The 27,889-nt window shown below is 51.1% G+C and overlaps 11 protein-coding genes across 11 annotated transcripts; 1 reads left to right on the top strand and 10 right to left on the bottom strand.

Moving 5' to 3' along the window:
• Positions 1-792: 792 nt before the first annotated feature.
• Positions 793-2,238, bottom strand: A1O5_13000 (uncharacterized protein; the record flags this gene model as incomplete). Its single annotated transcript, XM_007753569.1, has 1 exon — positions 793-2,238. One exon carries the CDS (start codon positions 2,236-2,238, stop codon positions 793-795), a length of 1,446 nt encoding a protein of 481 aa, XP_007751759.1.
• A 967-nt stretch (positions 2,239-3,205) lies between these two features.
• Positions 3,206-5,050, top strand: A1O5_13001 (uncharacterized protein; the record flags this gene model as incomplete). Its single annotated transcript, XM_007753570.1, has 3 exons — positions 3,206-3,680; positions 3,751-3,913; positions 3,991-5,050. 3 exons carry the CDS (start codon positions 3,206-3,208, stop codon positions 5,048-5,050), a joined length of 1,698 nt encoding a protein of 565 aa, XP_007751760.1.
• Positions 5,051-5,447: 397 nt separating this feature from the next.
• Positions 5,448-6,281, bottom strand: A1O5_13002 (uncharacterized protein; the record flags this gene model as incomplete). Its single annotated transcript, XM_007753571.1, has 1 exon — positions 5,448-6,281. The coding sequence occupies one exon, from the start codon at positions 6,279-6,281 to the stop codon at positions 5,448-5,450; it is 834 nt and encodes a 277-aa protein (XP_007751761.1).
• A 2,537-nt stretch (positions 6,282-8,818) lies between these two features.
• A1O5_13003 (uncharacterized protein) lies at positions 8,819-9,016 on the bottom strand (the record flags this gene model as incomplete). Its single annotated transcript, XM_007753572.1, has 1 exon — positions 8,819-9,016. A coding segment is annotated over one exon (198 nt), but the record flags the coding sequence as incomplete, so codon positions are not given.
• Positions 9,017-10,326: 1,310 nt separating this feature from the next.
• A1O5_13004 (2,3-diketo-5-methylthio-1-phosphopentane phosphatase) lies at positions 10,327-11,091 on the bottom strand (the record flags this gene model as incomplete). Its single annotated transcript, XM_007753573.1, has 2 exons — positions 10,327-10,817; positions 10,902-11,091. 2 exons carry the CDS (start codon positions 11,089-11,091, stop codon positions 10,327-10,329), a joined length of 681 nt encoding a protein of 226 aa, XP_007751763.1.
• A 1,237-nt stretch (positions 11,092-12,328) lies between these two features.
• On the bottom strand, positions 12,329-13,384 carry A1O5_13005 (uncharacterized protein; the record flags this gene model as incomplete). The annotated part of the gene is made up of 5 exons (XM_007753574.1): positions 12,329-12,511; positions 12,665-12,784; positions 12,844-12,954; positions 13,005-13,325; positions 13,370-13,384. 5 exons carry the CDS (start codon positions 13,382-13,384, stop codon positions 12,329-12,331), a joined length of 750 nt encoding a protein of 249 aa, XP_007751764.1.
• A 183-nt stretch (positions 13,385-13,567) lies between these two features.
• A1O5_13006 (uncharacterized protein) lies at positions 13,568-14,357 on the bottom strand (the record flags this gene model as incomplete). The annotated part of the gene is made up of 3 exons (XM_007753575.1): positions 13,568-13,988; positions 14,054-14,102; positions 14,150-14,357. The coding sequence occupies 3 exons, from the start codon at positions 14,355-14,357 to the stop codon at positions 13,568-13,570; spliced, it is 678 nt and encodes a 225-aa protein (XP_007751765.1).
• A 3,401-nt stretch (positions 14,358-17,758) lies between these two features.
• On the bottom strand, positions 17,759-18,738 carry A1O5_13007 (uncharacterized protein; the record flags this gene model as incomplete). Its single annotated transcript, XM_007753576.1, has 3 exons — positions 17,759-17,986; positions 18,073-18,120; positions 18,181-18,738. 3 exons carry the CDS (start codon positions 18,736-18,738, stop codon positions 17,759-17,761), a joined length of 834 nt encoding a protein of 277 aa, XP_007751766.1.
• A 3,258-nt stretch (positions 18,739-21,996) lies between these two features.
• A1O5_13008 (uncharacterized protein) lies at positions 21,997-22,507 on the bottom strand (the record flags this gene model as incomplete). The annotated part of the gene is made up of 2 exons (XM_007753577.1): positions 21,997-22,350; positions 22,406-22,507. The coding sequence occupies 2 exons, from the start codon at positions 22,505-22,507 to the stop codon at positions 21,997-21,999; spliced, it is 456 nt and encodes a 151-aa protein (XP_007751767.1).
• Positions 22,508-23,265: 758 nt separating this feature from the next.
• Positions 23,266-24,688, bottom strand: A1O5_13009 (uncharacterized protein; the record flags this gene model as incomplete). The annotated part of the gene is made up of 2 exons (XM_007753578.1): positions 23,266-24,445; positions 24,492-24,688. 2 exons carry the CDS (start codon positions 24,686-24,688, stop codon positions 23,266-23,268), a joined length of 1,377 nt encoding a protein of 458 aa, XP_007751768.1.
• Positions 24,689-26,193: 1,505 nt separating this feature from the next.
• Positions 26,194-27,674, bottom strand: A1O5_13010 (uncharacterized protein; the record flags this gene model as incomplete). Its single annotated transcript, XM_007753579.1, has 2 exons — positions 26,194-27,531; positions 27,582-27,674. The coding sequence occupies 2 exons, from the start codon at positions 27,672-27,674 to the stop codon at positions 26,194-26,196; spliced, it is 1,431 nt and encodes a 476-aa protein (XP_007751769.1).
• Positions 27,675-27,889: the final 215 nt, after the last annotated feature.

The raw sequence follows: 27,889 nt of genomic DNA on the forward strand, positions 1-27,889 counted from the left end.
GATTGGAACCTTGACATGCTCGAAATGCAGAGCCCCGGTCCCAGTCTAGTTCAGGAACGGCTTATTAATTACAGCCAGTTCTTCATTTCAGCTATTCTTATCACGAGCAGAAGATTGGCGGCAGAGTCAAAAGGTTGAAGAGGCGGATTAGGCCGTGGAGGTCTAGAAGTGGGCCGTCAGTTCCGTTCCTTATCTTCCCTTGTATACCTGCCTATCTCGTGGAATCTCTTGCTATCATTCGAACATTTGATCCAACGCGGGACTAGGATCATATGATATATGTTCACCGGAAGTCTACTTGGTGTGCGGTGTGGCGCGCTAGAAAGCTATGAGAATTTAGTTAGCAATTCTCTAGCACTATTGGTACTGAATATAACTCGACTTCATATGCCTCTTGACACACCGAAATAGCTGACCAACTATACGCACAGACGGCAACACCGAGGAGTATCGATCAGGACTTTAGGATTTACCAGCATTGTAGTTTTTGGTCGCTTTTGAGAATCGAGATTTCTCTATTCCAATTTCCCTCTAGATTCATTCCGAATACAAATGGCAACAATTGACAGCAATAGAATTGCAAAAAGTCTATTCCCTTCTCTAAATAGTTCCATCGAAGCTTCCAACATCTAGAATAACCGCCTTCCTGCCGCCGACTCAGGTGAAAACATCCAACAGACTTCAGTCGTCAACTGCGGTCTCAATTGTTTTGTTGTACGGGTACCAACTGATCCCCAGACTTTTCTGCCTTGGTGCAGACCGCTCTCAAAGCAGCAGCTTTTGCTTTCGCAATCAACCTCCAGCAACGGTGTTGCTGTTATCAACGCAACTGAACGCTGACCCGACCTGTCCTGTCCTGTATTGATCAATAATGCTCACCACGTTGGCATAAGTTCCACCGACTGTGATCAGCAGACCAAGCACGAATATTCCAATATGGGCATACCAGAGGATCACCACTGGGGCGGAACCTTTGCGAGCATCGTCGTTCAAGACCAACCAAAGGATTGCAGGGATGCAGACACCCAGATAACCAAAGCCCAAGGCCCCAATAAGCGAGACCAGGCTACCGTAAAACGGGATTGCTTCACATAGAATCCAACCAAGTAATCCCGTTCCATACGTGCACGACAGCCAAACTGCCCAGTGAGTTTTTGTATTCTGCGTCAAATGACGAGTGTTTCGCAGGATGCGGACAAAAATGCTCTTCCCTGCCACGTGGACACAGATCATAGTTCCAGCAATCAGTCCGGGGATTGCAATAGCGTATGATATTATCTTGATCGTGGGCCCAGCTGAACCCAAGGCTGGCGAGGCCACCCATCTACCACAGTAGGCGTAGACAGTGGTAGCAAGTGCCAGGTAGGATGATGTGATCCAAGCCATGCAAACATATACACTTCTGAAGTAGTCCTGTGGTCTTCGCATCTCCGATATCACAGGAACAAACCCGGAAGTATTCGCCGAGGAGGAGAATATGGCCAACGAAGCCGACCATGCTGTAGCAAAGGTCGTCCCAGCAGGAGGAAGGGCAGCGAACCCCAAGTCGAAATCTCCTGTTTGAGGTGCAGCGGCTGGACGATCGCGTAGTGTGACAGCAATGACCACGATCATGATAGCCGTGACAATCGAAATGAACCCAACCCAGGTAATCCAGCCAAGATTGTGGATTTTTCTAATGCTGGCAACAGAGGCCACGATGATGTAGGCAACGAAGCCAAATGTGACACTGCAAGTTGCATGCTTGGAGACGGCGTTGAGGGCAATGGAGAAACCGAGCGTCGAGACACCGGCGCAGAGGATCCAGGTAAAGAGATACACGAATTCAGTAATCTCTTTCACAACCCAGGCGCTTTTCTTCGTAAACCCCATCTCAAGTGCGGCAATGTGAGCACTGTCTGCGACGGTATGCACCGATGGGTATTTGAGCTTGAATCGTCCCTGAAGTACCGCGCAATAAGTATTGAGCGCACCCCAGAACACAATGAAAATGGCCCCGGCAACAGCACCAAGATTGTAAAGCGCAGCAGGGATAGAGAGAACACCGGCAGCGAAAGTCATCTTCAAGAAGAACATTGATGCTCTGATCCAGCCAACGGTTCGGAAGTTGACTCCATCATGCCCGGTAACAAAGACTTCGGCCTCATCAACACTTCCGAATTTTGGCTCGTCTTCCACCGGGCTAGCCGACGTTACGGCCTCGATGTCGGGCTTCTTTTCTGTGACTGTTTGGTCCATCTTTCATCTAGAAGGGTTTGATATGGAAATAATGGTTAGGATATTGCGGTGACTAACTCACCGGAGAGGATATGGATTGAGAGAGTCAGCCAGTGTCAGGGGTCCTGATATATACCTCCCGAACGGGCGACTATCTTTCATACCATCCCGCCTTACCTGGACCTCAGTTGCCATTTTGGTCACCAAGGGCACATGTCCGGAACAACAACTCGCGACGCCTTTACCCTGGGCTAGTGGAGACCATGAATGATCTCTTATCAGGACTTTGAAAGACGCGAATCGTACTTCTGTGCCATAGTTCTCGGACCACAGTTTTCCGTGCCACACTCACCTTCCATGACAGGCAACGATGGGCGGAGTTGCGGCATATGCTGAATCGACGAAGGCGATGAACGACGAGGCTATTGAGGTCGTAGTCAAGCAACAAGGACTCCAAAATCTCGGCTAGGTCACGTGTTGGCCGTCTCGAGCCAACATTTCTCGAGACGAGGTCGGATATGTCCACCGTTGCTATCTCTCAATTCGTTTCGATGTCTGAGACCGAAAGCACTGCTATATCCAACGGCTCAGGAGCGATATCTCCGAGTCTTATCACTTGCGGACGGCTCTTACGACGACCACAATGCTCTACAGAAACCACACAGACTCCAGGATGCAGTCTCGGATGACCCCCGTGGCCGGAAGTCGGCACGCACTGGGGTCGGCACACATTGGGGCCAGGACACACTGGGGTCCGTATATACCGGGGGTATTATTTCTTTTGCTTTGAGAGTTTAGACACGGGCGCAACAAGAAGAAGTAGAAGGAGAAGAGGGCAATAAGCCTAGTAAGAAGAGGGATGCTTTGTACTTATATCTCAGGGCACTGTACGTGAAGACAATTGCTGTTTGTTTACGCCACTTTGACAACCTCAAAAATGGCAGTAGCATCATTGGGAAAGTGAGTCTTTCTGCAGACAGCAGCATCAATGGCATCTTCAACTGACCTGGTATCCTCTCTGTCATCTGGTGAAAATAGGGCAACGAAGCTCGATGCTGCTGAAGTTAGAGCACTTGTCAAAGCGGCCGGTCTATCAATATCCGACAGCGCAATCGAGGAATGGCGTGTTCTCCTTGGCTCGTTCGAAGATTGTGCACAGCTCATCTTGCAGGAGGACCACTGTCTGCCAATACCCGACCCAGACCGGTATCTCCGGACAAATATCCAGATTCCAGAGAACACCGAGAAAGGTGGCTGGGCGACACGATGCTCGGTCAAGAGTACCGCTCCTACAAGTGCGCTGCTGGCCGGACGCACGGTGGCAGTGAAGGACAACATTGCAGTTGCCGGGGTCAGATGTACAAATGGTCTTCCGCCTGTCAATGGAGAGTGGATCCCCACTTATGATGCCACTATTGTGACCAGAGTACTGGATGCTGGCGGCATAGTCACAGGTAAAGCTGGTAGGTGTTGAAGGCACATGGGCTTGCTCGAGGTCAGAGGAGGACGAACTGGCTAACCACGGACCTGTAGCTTGCGAGAATGCATGCATGGAACCCATCTCTAATACTTCGTATACCGGCGTCGTCCATAATCCGTTCGCGGACGGTTATACGTGTGGAGGTTCTAGTAGCGGATCGGGACGGTTGGTCGCAATTGGCGCTGCCGATATGGCTTTGGGGGCTGACCAAGGAGGGTATGTATTCGTCCTTTACAAACCACCAAGGCGATCTCATCAAGGTAATCTTGGAATTAACGCAGAAGGAGTAACAGGTCAATCCGCATCCCAGCAGCATTCTGTGGTATCGTCGGACTCAAACCAACTTGGGGTTTGGTTCCTTACACCGGTATCCTCGGCCTCCAATCCGTTATTGACCATACCGGTCCAATGACGACGACCGTTCGAGACAACGCTCGCCTGCTCGAAGCAATCTCTGGTCCGGATGGGATAGATGACCGACAACCATTTTTCATGGCCCCAGAATCCTTACGTTTCTCCAGCGCGTTGGACGAATTCCTTGCCGCAGGTGCCACCAAGCCACAAGATCAACTTCTAAAGGGTTTCAAGATCGGTATTCTGAAGGAAGGCTTCACTGGCAAACAAATGGACGCCCACGTCGCCAAGGCGTGCCGCTCAGCCATTTCCGATCTTAAAGAAATGGGCGCCGAAATTGTCGAGGTGTCAGTCCCGAATCATGAGCAGATCTGCGTCATATGGATGTGTGCCCTGCCACTGCGTGCCGGTCGTGAAGGACTGCTCGGCGACACCACGGGGCGCAAGCAACTTGAACTGATAGACCGCGGTGCTGTCGCTGCTCCTGCCATGGGTCCAAGTCAGAAAGCACTGCTCTCGCAAGAGTTTTTCGACGCTCTGGGTCCCGGCGCCCAAAACCTTTACTTGAGGTATCTGTATGTCAACGACAAATATGGGGCCAGCTTGCACGCCAAATGCATGAATCTGCTGAACAAAGCGACACAGGCATATGACGCCGCCCTTGGGTCTGTTGATGTGTTGGTAATGCCGACCGTGCCCATGCCGGCGTTGCCATTTCTCGGGGGTCCCAACAGCACCACAGGTCGCTCTCAGGCCGGGCCGCTCGAAAGCCTCTCGTACCCGTTGGGCGTGCTCAGCAATACGGCTCAGTTCAACTCCACGGGTCATCCAGCCCTTTCTCTGCCTGTAGGATTTGTGCCCGCTCCAGATAATGCGGATGTCAAGTTGCCGGCTGGGCTCCAGATTGTCGGCAAGCGCTTCGAGGACTTGACATGCTACAAGGTCGCGGGGGCTTGGGAAGAAAGCAAGGACTGGAAGACGCTGGTGTTTGCAGAGTAGGACAAAACTCAAACGTCCAATCTGGCAACCGAAAAGAACGCAGACTTATATTTATGCCAGGAATGCCTGATATCTTCAAAGCACGGGTTTCAATAATGCAGATCTCTCGACATTTTAGGACCTCCGTATTCGGCTGCTTGTCCCGCACATCCACTGTGCCAAACAGCACATATGCCATGCTCGTAGGTGTGGTCCGGCAACAGCCACTGACCAAAGCCTGCCATCCTCGGACAAAAAATGCAAAACTGTGACAATAATTTTTGTTTCGCAAGGGCAATCTTTGGAGGGAAGTACGTAGTGCGGGTGTCCGCTCCATGCACTCGGTTATATGACGAGGCTGACCAACAGTGCATGGAAAGGGGTAACATCTTCCAAGTCTAAGATCCGTCCCGTTGAGCTACCCAGGCTTCTGACCAATTGTTGTGTAATACGTGGTATAGTAGACTCTGCCCTGCCTGATGTCTTGGAGGGCTTCCTGCACGGCTCTTCCAAATAGGTCAGACACTTCCTTTGCCGCTCTGACCTTCAGGCCTTCGTGGATGTCAGTCAAAGCCCAAATTGCATTGTCTGTCTCCTGCCTCGAAAGCCACGGCGCCGGATGCATATCGACATAGCGAAGATTAACCAGACCGTGACGCTGGAGCTCTTCTGCAAGATGTCGTAACCATTCCGTATGAGAGAACAGGCTGGTCAAAGGAGCCGTGATTGCTGGAGGCTCTCGAAATGCACCCGGATATCTCAGAGGGTCGCTCATTGCTCGAAGGACGGGAACGGTGGCATCCGTCCATTGTATGAACCCACCCGGCTTCAATAATCTGACGATATTGTGCATAACCCAGTCCTTGTCCTGGAAATAGACCGCCGCCATGATCAATCGGACATGCACAACATCGAATCGACCGATGTATCTGTCCGGCATCGGCTGGAAGATGTCATGGATCTCCAGTGCCACGTTCTGCGGCCATGTGAACTGTGGGGGAAACTGTTGTGGGGATATGTCGATACCAGTAATCTGTGCCTGGGGATAATCGACAGCCATATCAAGAGACCAGATGGCGTTGCCACAGGCAACATCTGCAATCTCGAGCCTATGGAAGCCTCTGATTTGTACTGCAATGTCTGGATGAAGCAGCCAACCCAGCCGCCTCAAGAGGAGATAGTGCTGAGCCGTCAGTCTGCCGGATGCCAAAGGATCTCGAGACATGATGTACGGATCTCCATGCGCGGCCATGGCTGCTGCCGTAATTATAAATATAGCGAACGTTCCGTTCTGCGACTAGATCGAGTGTGTAGGGCCAGGCATCAACAAGGTCTCCTTGCGTCTCTCTTACCAAGTTCCGGACCGTGGTTGATTCAAGCGCGTTGATCACATTCCTAGTATTAGTTGTAGAGAAATACGAGCACGAAGCAAGCCGAGCACACCGTTTCCGATTCGCAACGAAAATTTTGTGCGATTCCTCAAACCATGATCCAAAGCAGGCCTGGGCGACTCGCATCTCACCGATCTCCGGGATAGTCGGGTTCTGTGTTTGGCTCACGGCCATAGACCTATGTAATGTAATTCCTTGCAAGGAGCCGACGTGGCTTAAGGGAACCGAGACTCAAAGGCTATACCAAGAAGGGAACGAAGAGCGCAGATACACGAGCTAAGAGGATCCTGTGTCCGTACCCAGGGCGCACTGAGAGTGGCGGATATTTCTGCATGGTGGCCCTTCCATCCCGCGAAGCGACAGGAGTACTGGTTGATTTTACGGCAATCTCGTGCTCACATCAAAGTGTGACGGACATAGTTCATCTTCGGAAAGCGGGAAGTCTGATTTGTGGGTGCGGCCCATCATGCTGTTTTAACGTACCTGTTGTGAAAGAGATGCGCTGGACGGGCCTGAAAGGAGACATACCACAAAGGAGGGAAGGGTAGGTCGTTGCGAGACTCTCTGGTCCTTCTCCGTGTGGCTCGCCCAGCTCTGGCTCTGCTCCTTCCGGCGGGTCTTTGGACGTGGCCAGGAAAATTTGATATCAGGCCACCCGCTAACAGATCAGACAAGCGGTATTTCCCTTGAGGCGTGCGGGACAATAAGGGCGGTAGGAGTTGGGAAATCGGCCCAACGAGGATCGATGTATTAAATTGACTTCAAAGGATGCGTTGAGAAAACCAATAAGGGTGATCCCCGAACCCTGGAGGATCCCTCCTTTTAGCCATCGTATGTCTTCGGTTGGCGCTCATAATCCAGTATGCCGTGCGCGTAGTTTTAGCGAAGGTACAGAAAATCAGAGATTTGATGAAGGTAGAAAGGCCCTTGACAAGTTATGAGCCAGCACGACAGGCGTCAGTCTCCTTCGATCGCCTTTCGTGCTTTCGACAGATTCTAGTCCACTAGATCGTTTGTCTATCGACAATGGCGTACCAGGATGACAGACATCTTGGACTGTATCATGCACTCCAGTTCATGACAAGTCCATAATGTCAAGATCACACTTTCAGGTACTGAGGATTGAGGACCGGCCACTCACTGCGTATCTCCCTTCCGTTAATGTCGAGGTTCGTACTTTCTGCGATTCTCAAAACCTCGCATTATCCCTGATCGGGGGGACTGGGGTGCGGTAAAGAGAAGGCGCGGTGCCTAATGAAGGTTGAGTGCCCTAGACCTGCTTCAAAGGCCTTGGTTCCCATCGGTTGCTGGAGTAATTGCTGCATGCAAGCAATCGACATCATCTTCCCACTGGTCATACCACGATGAAAGGTATGCTGCCATGATCCCAAGGTGGGATTCTTCATCATGCCCAATTAAGCCTGGGGAGAATTGCCTTCGCTTCGCCAACGTGACTTGAGATAGCAACACAGGAAACGGCCAGAATGGAGAATGCGCGGCAAAAATTCAGTTGGTCGACTGTTACCATCAAAACATCCTTGTGACTTCGCCTCAGACTAATCCGCGCCTCATCATGGCATGCGCGAAAGTACATCCTGTCACAAGAATAACGGCGTTGACAATAATAGATGCCGGGTTAAGTGCCACGAGCGCGAGATAGTCCAGCAGAACTGACTGCTATGCTGAAGCTCCTTCCATCGCCTCTGCCACGCTGTGAATCGGTCGCATCGTGCGATGGTACAGACCTGAAGGTAGAAAAATGGGCGTGAAACAGGGAACTAAACAACAGAGGTGTCGAATTGCGGAGTCGCAATGTCCAAGAAGGTCCTTCATACCTCGTGACTGGCTCCGTCGCTCACCCTCGGCTCACCTTTTGCTTCTGAAGGGGTCCCTGAGCGGTCCAGGAGTCCTTCCTGAGCCTTTTGGCGTTTATTTTTCCTCCTTCTTCGCAACACTAGCTTTCGTTAACTTTGGATTGGTCTAAAGTAGACGAACAAGAGCGGAGCTCGCTTCTGACAGTGTTAAGTCCTTCTCAGGCATGTTCTGAATCCGTGGAGGGACGAGATATACGCGCAGTCGATGTTGGAGAGCTTGCTATCTTACCACCGTTCTGGTTTATACTCGTTGTCATCCTCACCAAAAGAGCTCCTTTCGACGACGTATATGCTACGGGCTGTAGCCCCAGTTAGCTTTCGGTAGCCTCTTCTCAACCGTACTCATGGGCGTACTGAAATACTCTCTCGATAAAGTAGTCTGTATAGTGCCTGACGATTTTGTAAGACTTTCGATAGCTTAGAGTGTTCTATAGAATGCTTTGATGTACTAAAGGTAGTCGTACGGCGATAGCCGAAGTTGCGTTGTCGAAATGTTCAGTAAATTCGGTTTACTCTGCTTCTGACAGTGTCTCGATAGATTCGCCAAAGAGCAGCGCCGTCGTCGTTGTTAAATTGAATCGAAAGAACGTTCGCTGAAGATTCACTACGCCCTTAGAGTGTCGAAAAGTCGAGATCAGAGTCTTAGCCTGCTTAGTTAGCGTCTCTGAGTCTCTAGCTTGGACTCGTGTGAATTGTCTTTGGAATATCTCTCCTGAACGTTTTTAATTCGGATCATCTTTGGTAAAGGTGCGCTCGCCAAAGAATGGGAAACAGGCGGGCCTTCGCACTCCCAGACTCATATCTCAATTCCGTATCACTCATGCGAGCTTAGATTCGGCCACAGGCATGACGCACCTTAATAATGTGTTAAAGTGTTTCTGTGATGGCTTTGATGTTACCAGGATCCAAGTGAAGTACCTAACGAGACCAACATGTACGCTACAAAGGTTATGCCCATGCTCTCAGTGAACTACATCTGTAGCATCAACGCATGATCACTCAGGACTGTTTCAACATGTCTCTTAATTAGATCAAGAGTCCAGGGCCAGCGGTGTTTGATCTCGCTCTGTGGTGGCTGACAGCCGTGTATACTAGCGAATGCCGCTTCTTCCTTCCCACAGTTGATATAGGACACTGTTCGTTCGATCGAACATCTAATTTCACCTACCTGACGTCGCCGGCGTGTATCGTACAGCCACTTCACAATAACACCAACAAGGACTGTGAATAGCAGCTTATACATCATCCCTTCGGTATATCTAATCGCTGCCATTGTGATAGAATGGCGCACTGACAGTTACACAGCCTCCTGGGCAGTTCGAGTCACGTGCCAATCACCTTATATCATCTGCATGTTGCAACCTATTTGACTAAGTAGTTTTCCTCTCTCTCCTCAGTCGATCCTATGAGTCCAACATGCGGAATAGAAGGGTAGCTGAAAAACTAGATGATTCATGCGCTTGGCCAGGGGTCCGTTAGATTTAATAGCGCATCGGAGTCTCAGGGAGGACCCAGAGAACGGCGCATCGGCGGTATTGGTGTTTCAATAGGAAAAAGTGCGGTGAACTTCAAGTTCGAGAAATCAGAATCGTATTGAGGTCACATTGGGAGAGAAGAATCTGGAGGAAACCGTTACATATCAGCACAATCGCAGTACAGGGACAGGGCGGGTCAACTTGCAAGTCAGAGCCAACCACATCGATCACAGTTGTGACTACTATACACCTTATCACACTTCCAGTAGCAAAGATCCTGATGGTAGCAGCGCGAAAAAAAAAATACAACTTAACGAAAGATGTAATGAGTAATCGGGCAAGCAGGACCCTGAAGGCAGATCATGGACGTGTGGTAGATCGAACAGATAGTTGCCGGGGATTTCCATTACTCTCCTGCACACAAGTTCGCAGCGTGCTGTTCGGAAAGGGTGGCTCGGGGTCTTTCTGGGTTCAGGGTTAGACATGGGGTTTCTCACAGCCTCAGCTGTCAGCCAACTGCTTTCTTCTTATGGTTCATCCTTCTCCGACAGGCGCCCTCAGAGCTCAATCTGCTCAAAGCTCCCCACCACTTCAAATTCGTCTCTCTCCGCATCAGAGAGCGGCGCGTTTCCTGGCCTGTCTACCAGTGCCGCCTTCATGCCCGCTTTGGTCGCCGCGCGCACCTCGTTCACATTGTCACTCAAGAACAAAATCTCCTTCGGATCTCGGCTGAGCTCTGCCGCGATCTTTTCGTAGCTGCTAGCCTCTTGTTTGAGACCCGCATTTGTCGTATCAAACCACGCTTTAATGATGTCCCGCCGGTCAAAGACGGCCTTGGGATCGTTTGGCGAAGAGGGGTCTTTGATATGTTGAAACAGAAGCTTTTGTGCGAAAATTGACCCGCTACTGTAAATGGCTATCTCTTTGCTGGTGTCGTTGCCGTTGTCGGATGTGGGAGAAGAATGCCAACCTTCCAGAGCAGTCAGGACGTCAGGGTAAATGGGCGTCGAGTAGACATGCGTCTGATATCCATTTTCCCACAGATAGCCTGCTTGGCTTTAGTATTGGCTTGTTGTGAGTCCGGAAGAGTAGGCGATGAGTATGTTGGGCTGTGGCAGAGACAAAGCTTTACCTTGTAAGTTCTTTAGGTAAGCAATCTTTACATCCCTCTCGGTGAGGTCTTTGACGTGGGCTTCGAATGCTTCAGGCGACGAGGTGGCCGACTCGGGGAAAGCGTCACGGTAGGATATGAAAGTCGGGTCCTCCCATTTCGACGCTAGGACATCGGGGAGGGCTTTGAGGGCGTATGGGAACTTTTTCATTCGTATAAGTGCTCTAATGCTTTGGCCATAGACTCGGTTCTGAGGAAGAGAGCAGAGTGACCAACGGCACTTTCTTACCAGAGTGTCTTTCACGAAGGTGATTGGGCATATGGTGCCCTCTGATTGTTGTCCGGTGTTAGCCAATGTCGCATCCAACATTGGACAATGCCACATTCAAATATCACCTACCTATATCAAGGAGGATGACCTCAACACCTTGGAATGATTTCTTCGGCTTCCTTACGGCGTGTTTCCGCTTTCGGCGGATTTTGGCCGGACGACTGTCCGTCGTTTTCGCAGCTGGGCTGTGGGAGCGTCTTTTCGTTGAACGCGTTGAGACCATTCTTTCAGCTGGCTTGGAGGGTAGCAAGGTACAATACTCCCAATTGCACGCGCAGAGCTTCTTTTGCCATTGAAAAGAGGTTTGACCGACACAGCTGCACGGTCCGAAGGAAAATTGACGGTGCAATTTTTAGTTCTGACTTTACCGCAAGGCCGGCAACGGGAAAACTTTTCACCACACATGCAACCCCTTTTTGTCTCAGCCTAGCCTCAAATTAGTTGGCAACGACTGAGATAGGGCTTTCCACCGAACTGACGTATTCACTAGGCTGGCCATACTCGGTAGAGGTCAATCCGTGGACAGAATTGGCAGCGAGTAAGCCATAGCATATAGAGCGCAGACGTGGCTACGACGTTCCCACAGCCCATCGATAATGGAAGTGAAGCAGGCAATAGGAGCCAGGGTTTGAGCTAAAGTCTGATGCGGGTGATGAAGTCGTCGATGGCGAGGAACCAGAGCCTCTTGTGGTGAAGGTACCCCTATTTCACTCCGTATCAACGTAAAGCCTGCATGGAGAATAGAGAACATTCAGGCCCTCGGACAATTTGGAGACCTCGCGACGACTAACGAGTTTTGAAACTCGACCCGTACAGGACAAAAGATTTGGTTGATCTTCCAAAGAGAAGGGAAATTATTGCCGTCTTCAGGACCAATTGCTGGAGAGCCACCACCCTGAAGCCTGAGACCGTGATTGAAGTATTCCACGATATGTTCCAATTTCTCACGCTTGCGTGGATGCCACAAAAAATAGAGCATGGCGTGAAGATCGTGTGAATACGCCCTTCTTGCTTTCTTCCCTTCTGCTTTGCTCTCCAGCATTTGCAATGGCTCTTGCACGAGGCGACGTGGTGAGACCCTATCTGTATCCGAAGCCTAACGCTGAATGGAGGATACTTATTCCAGCTCCGAATGAAGGGCTCGTAATTTCACCTTGAGATTACCCTTGAATCTCGGCGTAAATCCATCAGTCCAATCCATCATCTCATTCGTTGTACCGTCGTTTATTATATCGAACCTACGAACCAGATGGGCAAATGTAGTGTAGAGTTCCGCATAAGCCAAGCTGGTTGATGACACCTGTTAGTCGCAATTCAAACATCTATCACCATTGAAGAAACCAACATAGTAGAAACAGGAAAACGACTTATTCTTGTCTTTTTAAAAAGAAGCGAATGGAGATGGAACGTACTTCATTCCTATACAATTGCGACTTCCACGTGAAAAGCTGACCATATGGTTCTCGAGCTCATCCACATTGTCTCCAAGCCAGCGTTCAGGTCGGAATGAATATGGATCTGGGAATATCGCCGGGTCGTTGTTGTACACGTAATGAGAGAAGGAGACGCGGGTCTGAAAGCCGAGTAAGACACTGCACGAAATAGTGGAAAATTCGTTAAGCGGAAACATACTCCTGGAGCAATACTTTCTCCGCAGAGAACTGCACCACTGTGTGGCACGACTCGGGGGAGCCGCGCAGAGGTCCCCATGGAGAATCGAAGAGATTCTTTGATCACAGCTCTCTGGAAGTAGATGTTTAGTTCGATCCAAGCGTACCTCCGAGTCAACCTACAAGAAAAGGCAGACTCTCCAGATCCTTGAGATGCGCAAGACTCCGCGTATCTGGCAATACTCCAACAACTTCTTCTCGCAACCGCATCCAAAGCTCAGGTTTTTTCATCATCTCCCAGATGCCGAATGTCAGTGCATGAGCAGTGGTATCGGTGCCCGCGAGGAACATCAAAACGGCATCGGCCGCTAGTTCGTTTGGAGTTGCAAGATACTGCCCCTTTTCTCGGTTTGGATTGAGGGCGGTTCTGAAGATCGAAGATGTCACCTCCTTCGAGTCGACTGGTGCTTGAGCCAGAGATGTAATCAGCGCTCTACATTGCTTCTTCTGTCAGCTATGCAGCTAGTTCGGAGGTCTGTTCAACTTACAGCCATCATATCCATCATGGATGCGGCAGCTGGAAAGCAAGTCTTCACCACTTGATGAGGCAACACTGAGAAAATCACCTTGTTCATGATATTGCCTATGTTAGGGAAATCTGCCCGACCACGCATAATTAACGCATGATTCGCTCAATTTGGTATATAAACCATGTCCAGGGCGCTTTAGGCATGAGATATGCAGTTCTAGACATCGGCCGCATACGGAACGGGAGCAAACTTACACCAGAAAAAGGGAACAATCGGTGCGAACTCATGGAGCTCAACAATCAAGTGGGGGCGGAAGCTGGGAGCATCGAGAAGGCCCAGGCTCATTTGATAGCAATAATACATGGTGACATCAGCGGTCAGGCAGTTCAAGGCCAAGTCGAGGTCGATGGCCCGATCCTGGTCTGCTTCAGCCTTCAACCGGTAGAGGAAAAGCGCCACCTTCTCATGAATGAGTGGCTCAAGTCCATTAATCTGGGCCTTGGAGAACGCTTGAACGAAAAGGTCTCGATGCGGTTTCGCCACTCGCCCGTTGCTGATGTTGAGAAAAGAGCCTTCGACTTGAGGCGCGTTATAGAATTCGCGAGGGCGATCGAAATCGGAGCCTGCTTTGAACACACTGACAACGTTAGCTCCACGGGGTTGACTAAAACAATAGCCACGGTAACTTGCGCTCGATAAGACTCCCAGTCGAAGATATGCAACTCATTCGGTCGAACTCTCACGATAGGCCCTGGATCTTGTAAGTCAACACTTTTTTAAGTCACGAGCCTCGCGTACCGTATTTGTCGTGAAGCGCCTTCAAGTGCTTGACGAGCGAGTCTTTGGAAACCAGATCGCGATTCACAGCATATAGATTGGTGACTGCGGCGATTTTAGGACCAGGAAATCGCGCCAAAGGATGTAAGGTGAGCCTGTAGACGGCCTTGAGGACAACAGCAGCCAGACACAGCCCTAAGCCGTAGAGCACCAAGAATTGCAATGCCATCTTCCTGGGAGCACGAGCTTTCTCGCGGGTTGGAGACAGACTCTCTCTAAAGGTCGTGAATGTTTGCGCGGCGTCTATATTCGAGGCGACTAGGTAAGCACATATGTCAGATCATGGCCCCAAGTTCGCCTTCTTCGAATTTCCACCAACCTGATTAGCGTAGCCACTTCGCTCGACGCTAGCTCCCGCTTGTTAGATTGAATCGGTTCGTGGAGAATCCAAGCTTTTCGTGAATCGAATACGGAGTACCTCGTACATAGGTATAAAGTTTTATATGGATTGCTCGGTATATACTTGATGACTGGCTGCCCAGCCAGCTTCACTGGGAGGACTTTGCAAACTTCCAGTCTGTTCAACCAAGAGCGATGCTGCTTACCGGATTTTCCGGTGGTTGTTCCCCGGAGTCCCCCTTATGTGAGACACACGGAATATGACCCCTGGAGTGGACCCCAAATATTCCAGATAAGACGGTAGAGGCGAGCTTACTATCATCTCGTACAAATAGCACGCCATGCCCGAATTTGGCAGCCATAAAAATTCACTTGAGTCCAGTAGGCGAACAGATTACAACCGAATTTGCAAGTCTGCAAGGTTCAAGTCGGAAAGGAGCATAAGCCTCACTATTACTAAAAAGGTGCGAGATGCGACAAAGCTCAAGCCAGTACAAATAAAAACTGCATAATTGATTAGTGCGAAAAACCTAATTTAGTATACTTCTCCGAGAAGCACATTGCTCTTTCGGGGGACGCTTGATGGAGGGATTCACATGGATGTCGCAACTAATAGGCTCGTTTCCTTTGCTATATTTTGCCCCTCCCTAGCTACATTGAGCACTACTTGGGCCCAGCTCCTCTTTGCTCTCCATCTCCTCCCTGATCTCCGGCTCCTCCCTCGACTTCAGGTCATTCCAATTAGAGGGCAAGCCCTCTGTTGCGTGTCGGTACATGGTGCCAGCATGAGATGGATGGTCGCAGAATCACGCTGCTGTCCAGCAATACACAGCTCCGCCTTAAGGGGTGGGGTTCCGTAGTATTTACCGCCATCATACGGGACGTCAGCGTTCGGGGCTGGAGAGTCGATGCGAACGGGATGAGTACACCCTGCACAGTGCATCATCTCATGCAACAGGGTTTGCGCTATCTCATTGTCTCCGAGTGGGAACAGATTTGTGAAGTTGATCGACAGCGATTTGGCCCTGACGATGGCGCTCGCGTTCAGCCTCGGGTCCATCGAAACAATGTGGCTGATGGGTCTCCTATATGCCTGTTGAACGCAGTCCTTTTCTTGGGCAGATAGATTGCCACAAATTCCAGCGCGATAGTGCACCCAGGTATGACGTTCTAAGAGAGTGGACTTTTAGGTCGGAGTGATGGCGGGGTCAAATGTGAAGTTGCTGAGTAGGCATGAGTTGTACCATCGATAGAGTGGCACACTATTGGGTGCCGCAATGTTGTGCAGATGGCCTGTTATGCCTTCTTCTTTGACGCTGCGGAGCAAGCTCACCAGCCGTGTTTGTTGTGTAGAAGTGGTCACCATTTGTTTCTCACTTTTCGTGATCAATCAAGTAGCCCAGTATCTGTTGCCCAGTATCTGTTGCCCACTCACAGGTTGCAAAGCCCCAAAGACGTTCTCAGGTTACACAAGCAACATCTTGGCTTAGGTATCTGGGACTAGAGCCGAATAATTGTGACGATTCCTCTCCCGGTGGTTCTTATTTCGCATTTCAATAGTCTCTGCTGGAAGCATTAAGGAGTCATCCTATCGAGGTGCCATGGATCGGCCTAGAAGTGTCACTGCCACTGCTCGTATCTTGGCCTGTATACCTTAGTAGCTGGTGGCTCTGCGTATGGTAACCGAAATGCATTGCATAATTCAATTCGAAAAGCCGCCGGTCGACGCAGTTCTCAGCACCGGCATGCCAATGACACTCTTCTCAATTCTATGCACACGTGAATCCCTTGCTTTTAAATTTAGGGGGGAAGAGATTGATCATGGGACCAAGGGTGCGCCAGTTCCGAGTTCGAGTCTGCCGATTTCAAGTCAAACACGAACGCCTTACTCGTGTCGCTGCTGCAGATTAGAACCCGAGAGTATAGCTGTCTCCGCGGCCCGAACATCCAGTTGGTAAGCGAGGCTGGCGATTGAAAACTCTTGGATGCTATATATGGAACGAGGGCATGCGGTCATGGGTGTTATGCAGTTGAAGGAACAAGAAAGGTGAAGCGCCAATTCTAACTAGAATTTCAGCCTCAGCAGTGAACTGGCTGTTCCCTTGGGTAGTATGGGCGGCAATCTCTGGCGATCTCAATCCCGACGGACAGAATTGGTAGTGGCCGTCACCAACACGGGCCTTATGATCCAATCCAGGTGCGAAAGGAGGAGCAACCTCTGGAAACAGAGCCTTATCCATCGTCTCACGTCTGCCAGGTTCCTAAAACTGCACCTTCCTAGAAGACCGCATAAAGTCTCTTCCACCCGAAATAGAGGCGTTTGATGAGGAGTGAAGAGAAAGGGCTAGGAAGCCGAGCAGCAGACTGGTCTCCCTAAGAAAGGGACGATGAGGCTGAGCCGAAGCCGAGGAGGGGGGAAGGGGTGGAAGGGGCTCGACGGCAAGAAAATGGCTGCCAAGGCCAAAGCTTGGATTTCTTGGCGGTGTATACGTGCTACCGTTAGCAAACCCCCTTGACCTCCCCTTCCCTCCCTTGCCTCCCTTGCCTCCCCTGCCTCCCCTATCCCTATTTCTCTCTCTCCTCTACGAAAATCACCTATCCGCTTTGCCTATAGTTGCGTACTTGAAGATGAAAATCCTGGCCGAGAAGGACTGGGAACAAGCGGCACACGGCGTCCCGTTCGCAGAGGCAGAGGAACAGGACGCCAGCTGATGTCTTTTGCAGACTCTGTGCGATCCCGACCTCAATGGGCACTCGTTCTTCATCAGCGGCCAGGAAATGGGCTTCTCGCCGCAGGCTTCGTTTGTCTAGACTTGAACAGCTCGGAAATACTGCCGCAGGAGATCCAGAACGACCTGATCAAGGCTGACCCCAGTTTCTACAGCTCTCTTTGGTGAGGAAATCTTGGTGGGCGGGTTGGTGAGTCGATTCGTACTAATATTACTGGTACAAAATATGCCCCTTGGCTGAGATTGGTCTGAACGGTGCTCTCAACCGGCAACAACAGTCCGACAAGGGTCATTCTTTGTGCTTAATGACAATATCCAATTGAATTATCGCTTCCTCGACTCTGGATCTCTAGATCCGCCTTTCCCGTGTCGACAGAAACTACCCCGGTAGAAGTTGAGCTGTCCGTCGCTATCGTCAAACGTCAGCTATCTGTCTATGTTGACAATCGTCTCACTATGCAGTGCGCGAGATGACGCCGACTAGGTCCCCAGAAATAAAAGATTAGACACAGCCAACGCCAAAAGGATTCCGGGTCCGAATAGACGGATTGGCGGCTCCGCCCCGCTGGTGTTTGTCGCAGAAGCAATAGTGCCGTTTGACGACATAGACGTGAATGACAGTGCTGTCGTGCTCAGCGACACCGCAGGGCTCGTCGGCGTGGCCGGGATATTGTGTGAAGAATTGACCTGGCTTGACGATGTCATTGTCGATGTTGACGTTGGCATTGATCTGCCGCTCCCCTCATAGGGAGCGGTGGTCGAGTTAGCGCTCAGGACGCTCTGGATCGTGGCTGCATCAGGAGAAGGCGCCACTACCGTTAGAGTCGCTAGAACAGTCACCGTGTGGATGGCCGAATCAGTGGCCTATTGCGCGTCAGCAAGGACAAGCTCCCAGATCGAGTGGTTCAGCAAGAGAGAACAAACTGGAGATGTCGACGTCGAGCTGCTTCTAGAGATGGCCGTTCCTGTTCCTCCATCACCCACAGTGCTCGAGGTCGCTGAACAAGTCCAAAGCACCCCCTGTGCGCTGCCCGACGAGCTCGCAGGGTTGTCTGTCCCAGCGCCATCGTCGCTCTGATCAACCACCCAGATCAAATTGCGATCCCACATCTGCACCCTCGCATCCACGCTCGCATTGCAAAAAGCCCGGTCATCCAAGTTCAAAATCTCGTCGATCGACCCGCCACCGGACCCCGCGCAATGGCTCTCCAGGCACGCGCCCAAGGTCGAGCGGTACGAGCAATCCGTGCAGATGCACCTCCGTAGTCGGGTGTTGGGAGAATCGTCGACGCCCGTGGCATTGCCTCCGCTGGAGAGGATGGAACCGCAGGACCCGAAGGCCTCGAGAAGCGAGGTGCTGAAGCATGATTGCACGCATGGGGAGAGTTGGGTCCAGTTGGTGTAATGCTGGGCCCGAGCTGGTTGCGAAAGTACGAGCATGCCGGCGAGGAACGCCTCGAGAAGGGGAGTAGGTACAGTCATTCTGTTAGCTGGCCGCTGCCAGGTATCTGTCTTGGTTCTATCTTCGGGCCAAAGTAATCGGGTGGGTATAACGGATCAAGTTTTAAACTGGCGTTGGATTCCTCGATCGATATAGTATCTGAGGAAAGCCACCGACGAAGGAAAACATGTCAGCAGACAGCATGAATGTCACCGTCATCCCCGTGTCTCGTGCACCAGACCAAGTGACGAGGAAGAGGCCGAGACCGCTGTCGCGTCTGAGGTTTAACTGTTCGATATTCTGTGAGGAAGTGATGGCTTCACACCTGGCTGCACGCCACCAAAAATGAAAGCGAGAGATCGGCTGTGCAGAGTCATGGATTCATCGTAACTCCTTGATGACCATACAAAACTCGTCATGAGGCCCTTGCCTCACATGGTTCATATCCATTCACTTTGGTCAACATTCAGACTCCAGCAGCCAAAGGGGCTTAAGTGGTTTACCGCATCCACAACACATTTAATACTCAAATTAAGTAGCCTCCTATTAATGTCTCAGGCTACCATGCGATTCACTTCTGATAATCACATACCAAGTACCAGAACCCATACGGTCGTCAGCAGGCATGTTGCAAAGACCGCTTCGAACCGAAAGTTTAGTCCTCCCACACCACCCGTTTGGGTGGGCACTGCGTGTGTGCTTGTACTTGTACTCCCACTCGTCCGAGAAGGGATTGAGGTGATGCTACCAGTAGTGCCAGAAGTGTTAGTATGGGTCGTCACTGGTAGAGACTGAGATTTCGTTTGTGTTTGTGGGCCTGTAGTGGTATTCACATCACTACTGCCGCCGCCGCCAGTACTTTGACTGCTTCCGTAACCGTACCCGCTACTGCTGTCGCTGCTTTCGTATGAGAACCAGGCGTTACTGCTCGTGATTGACCCGGCTGATGTAAGAGTCACTAGGGTAGGATATCCTGGACTGAAACTAGGTTGCTGCGCACTCGTCAGGGCCGTCGATATCGCGATGCTGCTTGTGGTGCCCTCCCAGGCTGGAAACGTGCTTTGGCATGCATCCGTGAAAGCGGATGTGAGTGTATAGTGCAAAGTGGGAGCTCCGGGAATGCTTGTGGGCAAAGTCGAGGCGATAGTGGTTGTTACGTAAGATGTGCTTGTGATTGAGATTGTGATTGTCGTGTTCTGATAACAGTGTGGACTCTTGAGGCAGCGAGATCCAGTGGTGCTGGAAGTATATATGCTTGGGGCGGAAGGGGGAGGTGACGATGCGACTTGTGGATGCGTAGAATGGGTAGAAGGGAAGATGGAGGCAAGAGGTGTTGCGAAGGAGGTATCGGAAGAGGAGGCAAGTGAGGGAAGAGGATAGGTTGGAGCCGAGTATGGAATAGAAGGAGCATAGGAAGAGGAACCGCTCGCAGAAGTGCAGGGAGAAGAGGCTGGGCCAGAAGCAGAGGTAGAGGGTGTAGTTGTAGAAGAAGAATCAGCACACGGGCTGGAGAAGGAAGTGAAGCCAGGGTCTGAGATCGCTGAGTCCGCCTTTGAAGCGTCAGAGAAGTCGTCTCCCCTGAAAATGATCTATGAAGCCTGAAAATTGCATACCTCAGTCGTCGATGCAGGGCAATTCCAGTTGGTGCTCGTAGACATAGTCGCTCCGAACGCACCACCTACAGCCCATAGCGGATATAGCCCTCCCCAGGAGGCCGCCACGCCGATAGACAGATTGCAGAAGATCCGGTCGTTAGTCATCAGGATTTGATCTGTGAGCATCTGATCACTGCATGGGCTTGATTTGGAGAGACAGGATCTCAAAGTGTTGTTATAGGTGGAGCCGAAGCAAGTGCAGACGCGAACAGAGAGTCTGCTTTCTGCCTGCTTCTCGCAGTCGCTGATGATGGACATGAAAGCGTCGTTGAAGCATTGTTGCGCACATGAGGGAAGGTCGTCCCAGCCATGGAATTGGGCACATGTATAGCCCGCAACGAGCAGAATCAGGGTCAAAATGGTGGATTTCGCAATAGCCATAACGGTACAAAGAGAAGAAACGCTTTATCGAAGTTAGAATGATGGGCTGAATAGTAAGAAGGGCAAGGGGAGGGTAGCGTGCAAACAAGAGGACCAAGAACAACGGGGTTGATTTGCGAAGTAACCAAGAACTTATAGACGGAGAAACAAAGTCCTAATGGCCAAAATTGGAGAGTAGAAACACTGCCTGAGATTTGAGCTCGAAGACAGTGATACCGTACGCTGCTGTGATGCCATAGAAATGTGTCGTGCTCAAGTCGGTAGAACAAGGGCGAGAGACGAAGCCCCGTGACATTTAGGCGCCGCTCCTGTGCACGAAGTGCTGGAGAAAATCCATGACAATCCATCGTAAATATAAAAGACAGTAGGTAAATTCTTCAGAGAGTCGGCGATCGCTCAATTTCTCGGAGTTTGAACTGGGTTCAATGACATGATGCGACGAGTTAGCGGGTGTGAATGTCGGTTGGAGGGTTCTGGAAGCATGTATAACAGGGGAGAACAAATGGCATTGCCACTCGGAAAATTATGTATGTATGATTCCTTCGAGGGAAATGAATTGCGCGACGAAGAGCGAAACTCCTACACAAAAAAATAAGGCACCGTTACACCCACCGGAGATACCCTGCAGAGCTTCGTGAGATGCACAACGTTCTCCGTGCGACCTTGATCTGTGAGGAGGCATTTATCCATGGCGAGTCACTGATGGAGAGGTCCGGACCTTAGAGCAACAATCCGCAGTTGTGTTGTTGAATGTGCGACCCAAGTTTCAACCTTCAAGTACTCCGTAACAGTATCATTGTGCCTCTTCTCTAGCTGCCGTGACATTCCAACGCCGAGCTCATCTGATATCCAACATCCAGACCGCTTGAGCCTTCGAAGAAGGGAAGAACGTTGGGATACGGCCACCAAAATACAGAGTCGTTCTCGCGTCAGTGGAATATCCTGGCAACAACAATCCATGTCACGAGGATGCATATTCCAAATTCCACGGTCTTCCAAACACCAGCACGAGCACGAGCTGCGCTGTTGACCGATCCTGCAACGATAACGGTCGGCGCTGAAGACCCAGTCCAAGTCCCATTAAACATGTGGCTGGATGAAATAGCGCTTGTGAGTTCCACGACAACAGTTGATGTGCTGGTAAATAAGCTCTGAGAAGGGGTCGCAGTCACAGAGCTCGAGTTAGCGCATTTGGTCGGAGTTGGGTCAATTGACATTGTAGTTGGGATGGACGATTGCGAAGTTGAGGACATCTGCAGAATATTAGTCCTTCGAACCATGCAGTTGGGTTGTCAGTGTGACATGGTAACATGCCTGCGTCTGATCAGAATCCGAGACTGTGGCTGCTTCATCGCCCCCGGAAGCTGATCCCAGTGTGACGGTCATGGCGCCCTTGATCACCGTGTATTTGAAGCCACTGTTGGCGGAGGCGTTGCAGAAGACACGATTCTTGAAGATCTCGACATCGTTGTTGATAGGGTTCGAGTCACAAGGTACATTGGTCTCGAGGCAGAAGTCGAACTTCTTAGCAGCGTCAGTATTCCGACAGAAGCAGTCAAGCGACACATCGGTGCAGGTCGAGAGAGAATCATTGATTGCCTTGCTGAAGCAGTCTTGCTGCAAGGATTGTCAGTTTGGGTTGAGGAACCACATCTCCTTTTGCTGGACTTACTGCGCAGTAGGGAAGCCCGGTCCAACTCTCGTAGTTCGCGGAGGCGAACCGAGGGAAGATAGAGGGTAGAGCTGAGAGCAGGACGAGCAATTTGAACGCCATCATGAGGTATGAGGTGTGAGAAGAATAATTGTCGACAGAGGTACAAGCTGGCGGTGGAAAAGTTGTCCAAGAGAAAATGATAAATCGGTGGGCTGAACAGTCGTTTGCATGATCTTGACTCTTCACTGTCGCCGAGACCGTCACCGTTAATAACATCACATGATCACCATTTTCCCTTCACCAGGTCGAACATATATTTTGTACTTTCACAGTTTGTCTCTGATTACACAGAGCCTGAGTCAACAGATGGGCAATGAAGTTGACCCTACCTCTTGTAGGCCGTAGCTAAGCTTGAGGAGTAAGGCAAAAAGAACCCCCCCACTCGAGAGAGCAAGGTTTCACTTACCACAGACCAGAACCCAAACTCCCGGGCCGAATCTGCTCTGTGGCAAAGTTTTGGCCCTTGAACTTCCGTCAGATTTGGTTTGTGTGTCTCAGAAGGGTGCGGCATGGGTTCGATGGCAGTCATGAAGGAGCAAGTGAATCGGGGGGGGGGGGGGGGGAGGGGGACAGATGAGAGAAATGGTGACGAAAAGCCTTCCACCTTCAATGCCATTGAGACATGGTCACAGGTCAAATGAGCCAAGGGAGGTCACTCTTTCGAACCAGAAGAGCTGCTGTCAGTCCTCTTCATTTTGAGCTTGCATATCAGGACCCAGCCATTTTGACAAAGCTGAGATTTCGTATGGTAAAAAGGAACACATCACATACATCATTAGCCTCCGCTATGTGTATCAGATCAAGCACCCGACCGATCTTCAAGTAAACAGCGACTTCTCCCACCATGCACATCTCTGGTTTGAGGTATCATCTTTGACCCGCTTTACTGTGGTGGATATAGAATTCATACTGGCGTTCTGGCCCTGCATAGGGAAGGGCGGCAGCCCCTTTCCATTTGGGTTGCCCGTCATGATGAAATTAGTAAGGTAGGCTTGAAGGGTTTTGCCCACAGGCGCAATCATATCCTGGGTCAGGTTGGTGGGTTGACCGTTGTAAAACGTATATGGCACATCAAATCCATGAAAGCCCGGCGGAACTGCGAATTGATATGCGTAGGTTTGGTTGCCGTATGCCTTATTGAGGAAATAGGTGTTGCAGGTGAAGGAGGTCTCGGTGACAAACAGGGTTGTCCGCTCGATAGGAGAGTTGTAAGGCTGGCTTCCATCATATTTTGCCGGATAGAGTGTTTTCACAATGTAGTTAACTGCGGGAGCAGGGGTTTCAGGATTCAGCGAGAGTATCATCGCTTCTAACTGATCGTCGGTTCGTACATTCGGTGGCGTAAAGGCGGGGCCTTCGCTGAGCATATGAGAAACCATGACGCTAACATTCTTTGCAAATTGCCCTGCGTTGAGAAGGGTCCCGGGTAGAGCCGGTACAAATACTCCATCAACCACTGGCCCGTAAGTGAACGTTCCATAGGTGGACGCTCCCACTTGAAGTGCATTGGCTTTGATCACGGCAGCTGAGGATAATTGCCTGGCTTCCTGGATGGTGCTGACGTTTAGCAGAGACAGAAACGTCTGCGTGGTGTTTTCTTGGACGAAATATGACGGCGTCGGAAGATAGCCAGGTGACTGTGGGATAGCTTGCTGGAATGGAACCCCCTTTTGGTCTCCATAGGCGGTGATCTGGTGGACGACTGAGCCTCCTCCAGCGGACTCACCCATGACGGTGACTCGCTTTGCGTCGCCGCCGAACAGATGGATGTACTTCTGAACCCATTCCAGAGCGAGACGCTGATCGTAGAGACCGGCATTGGATACTCCTCCGGCAGCCTGCAAGGTAGGACCAGCAAGCCAGCCCATCGCACCCAGTCGGTAGTTCATGGCCACGAAGACGATACCCTCTTCGCCGCCGGCCTGACTAGCCTCAATGAGACCACTAGGGTTACCAGATGATCTTTTCCACCCTTCCGTGTAACCACCACCGTAGACCCTGTCCCTGGTAAGCTAAGTATTTCGAGAACATCGCCTAGACTCACCAGACTACCACCGCAGCGCCCGCGTTCTGACGCCTCCTGATTCTGCTTTTGGAGCCGTCAAAGACCTGTTTGGGCACGATCACATCCAAGAACAGGCAGTCTTCCCGAGATTCTTGGATCTGGCTGGACAGGGTTTGCGTTTTGTAATGCAATCTGAAGTTGCTCTTCGGCTTTGGTGAGGTTGAAAGATGATGCATTGCCTGCTAACAGATATTGAACAAACTCTGTGGAAATTGGAGACCATGCAGGGGCAGCTTGAGGACAGATCCTCTCGACACTGCCATTCTGCACGACACTGTTTCTGTCTGTAGGTGGGATGGGAGCAGCAAAACGCAGATCACCTATGGGAGGCTGGGCGAATCGTATGTTTGAAAAATTATAAGTTTGCCCGGTTTGCTTTAGAGAGGCGTCAGTAGTATGAGCAAGGCTCTGATTTTGACCACCGAAACACATACATTGAAGCTGATTGCCTTGTGGATTTCGTATCCAAGATCAACCTGAGGAAGATCACTCTGCGTGCGAGCAACAGAACAGAATAAAAGCGTAGTCACCGCAAGCGACAGATTGATGAAAGATACCATCGTGAGAGTAGAGGAAGAGCCTGCCTCTGGAGGGCTCGAGGGAAATTCCGGAAGACAGGTCTCGAACGTGGGGAAGAGTGCATATTCAAATACTTCTTGACCGCCGCTGTGTTGGAGAAGCTTTGGTTGAAGCCGCCGACTGGGGGCACGGTTGACACGGGTCTCGAAAATCCATCAAATGATGGGTTACACAAAATCCGAGAGCATTCGAGCTTCCCAAGCAGGAAACGGCTTCACCCTCCACACGGCAATCATCTCCACGGCCCGAATACGCTGGTGGGTGATTTCGAACCACTGGAATGAGCGAATACAATAGATGAATGGACAGGATCTGCCTCGGTGGCCTGCCTCGGCAGCATCGCTGGGATGACGGGTCGGTGGATTCGGTTCGCCTCTTGCCTCCCATTTGCCATACTGAGGTCGATCAGAAAACAGGCACTGAGATAAGTTGGTGCGTCGAGGTCAGTACCAGTGGTACGTCAAACCTAGAGCAAAGCGGAGCTGGAAACATATCTCTCTCCGGACTCACTCCGAGCTTGAAAGGGTGGTTGGCTGCGAGGTCGAGTATCTTGCTCCTACGCTCAGCTAGTCATGCAACTAACTAGCGTTTCCCACAACCTGTTTTGGTGGTACTGAGATCTGTCGACGAAGTCATTGTGGAGAACATTCGAAGGATATTAGGACTGCGGGGTAGTGCATGCGGCGGTCACACAGTCTTCGGCAATGTCAAGGCAACGCTGGTCGGCTCATTTTCCATCCGAGAGAACATGGTGGCATTGCTTGACTCCATTTGGCACAGCGCTGCTGGTGCTGGACAGGTTGACGGTGGTTGCAGCACAACAGAAGAAGTCAAGCAAACAAGTCAGAATAAACCTGTTTGGGGCCTGCCAAGAGAATGAACCTTAATCTCAAATGATGAGCTAATGATACAAGGGGCAGCACGAGGCGACGAGGCTGTCTCTACGCACCGATCTCGCCAACAGACGCCCACAGTGGCAATCAGCCGTTTATCCTCCTCCAGGGCTCTTTCACTCCTCTAACGCGTCCAGGTACCACCAGAAGCGCCTTGTGAGGGGTTGCACCCACGCTGCCCTCCGAACGCACACCGCGGTCAATCTTGATCAGGAAGGTCGACTTCTCCGCCACACCTCGTCCGCATTGGCCTTGCCTTTGCTTTCGGGGACAAAGACGGCCACAAAGATAGCCCAAACCCCAGAAACTCCCACGAAGATCCACCACACATTATTTTCAAGTACCTTGTTCAAGATAGGGAAGAACATCGCCACTAAGAATGTCGATAGCCAGTTGCCTGCAAGTGCCCAGCTTGAGACAGCTCCAACAGCCTCAGGTCCGACAAGTTCACTCGATAAAATGAACGGAATGGGTCCGAGTCCGATCCCAAAGCTGGCCACGAATAGTGCAACGGCAACGATCGTGAGGGCTTGAATATCCCTTGCGAGCCCCGCATACAGCATGCCCGATGCCAAGCCCATTCCCACGATCGAAATAAGGAGACAGGGCTTTCGACCAATTTTGTCAGGTAGAGGGGCTGCTAACAAGGTGACGAGGACATTCGCCCCCGAGACGATGACCGTGACGAGGCCGGCGTGTTTGGGCATGATCTTGCCAATAATGGCGACACTGTACATGACAACGCTGTTGATACCACAGAGTTGTTGAGCCATCATGGTACCCGTCACCGCAACCAAGGGCCGTCGGTACCTACGCCTTCTGACGACGTCAATGATGGATCGGCCGGGTTCTTTGCGCTGTCGAAAGCCTCTCGAGGCTCCGAGAAGGCTTTCCTCTTCAGCTTCTCCCGACATCTCCCAGTCCTCTATCTCCTCCCGGATGTCTGCCGTCTTCCCTCTGAGGCGCTGCAGAATACCTCGTGCCATTCGCGGTCGATTGTTTGCCGCAAGCCATTTCGGAGTTTCTGGCGTGAGCATGAGGCCGAAGAACATGAGTCCGGCAATGAAGCCGCCGGCGGCCAGGACCCAACGCCATTTGTTGGATTTGGACAAGAAAAATCCGAGGAGTTGTGCCACAGCGATGCCGAAGTTGATTTGGACCTGGGTAAAGGCCCCGAAAAAGCCACGGCGCGTTGGGGGCGATACCTCGGAGATGTAGATAGGAGATACAACGGTGGCCGTACCGGCTCCAAGTCCAGAGAGAGCTCTGCCCAAGGCCATTACCCATATTTTACCCGCAAGTGCTTCGGCAATAGGTCCGCCGACCAGGAAAAAGGAGGCCCATTTCAAGGCAAAGAGTCGTCCGAATCTTGTGGCGACGGCACCACTCATAATGGCTCCGAAGAGACCTCCGACAGTAAACATGGACTGCACCATCCCCCATTGGAAAGCGTTCATCCGAATGCAGTGAGGGAGCCCTAGGGCAACATATCCAGGGATTTGGTCGACTTGACAAGTGATGACCTTCTGAGGGGCATTGAGTTCTCCCTGACGTCTGTCAGTCCTATCCCGATCACGGCTTGTAACCCGAGATTTACCAAGTGGTACCCAAAGAGTAGAGGGCCAAGTGTGACCACGTAGACGCTATAGATGAGCAACAGGGTGAAGCCTTGAGGCTCTGGAGAAGCCATCAGGCCCTTGGGGGGCAGGGTTGGAGCGAGGTCGGCCTGCCTGTGGGCCCTGTAGCCAATGTCGGTTCTGGTCAGCATAACTTGATCTATGCTGGGGAGATAGCTGTTGATGGGGATCCAGACTCAAATGCTGCCAGGAAGACAACTCGCCCTTATAATATGGACCCGAAGACGATAAGACACGGTCAGATACTGGTTCTAATGATGCAGAGTGT

This window comes from Cladophialophora psammophila (genome assembly GCF_000585535.1).
Source record: "Cladophialophora psammophila CBS 110553 chromosome Unknown aczJe-supercont1.40, whole genome shotgun sequence".
NCBI lineage: Eukaryota > Fungi > Ascomycota > Eurotiomycetes > Chaetothyriales > Herpotrichiellaceae > Cladophialophora > Cladophialophora psammophila.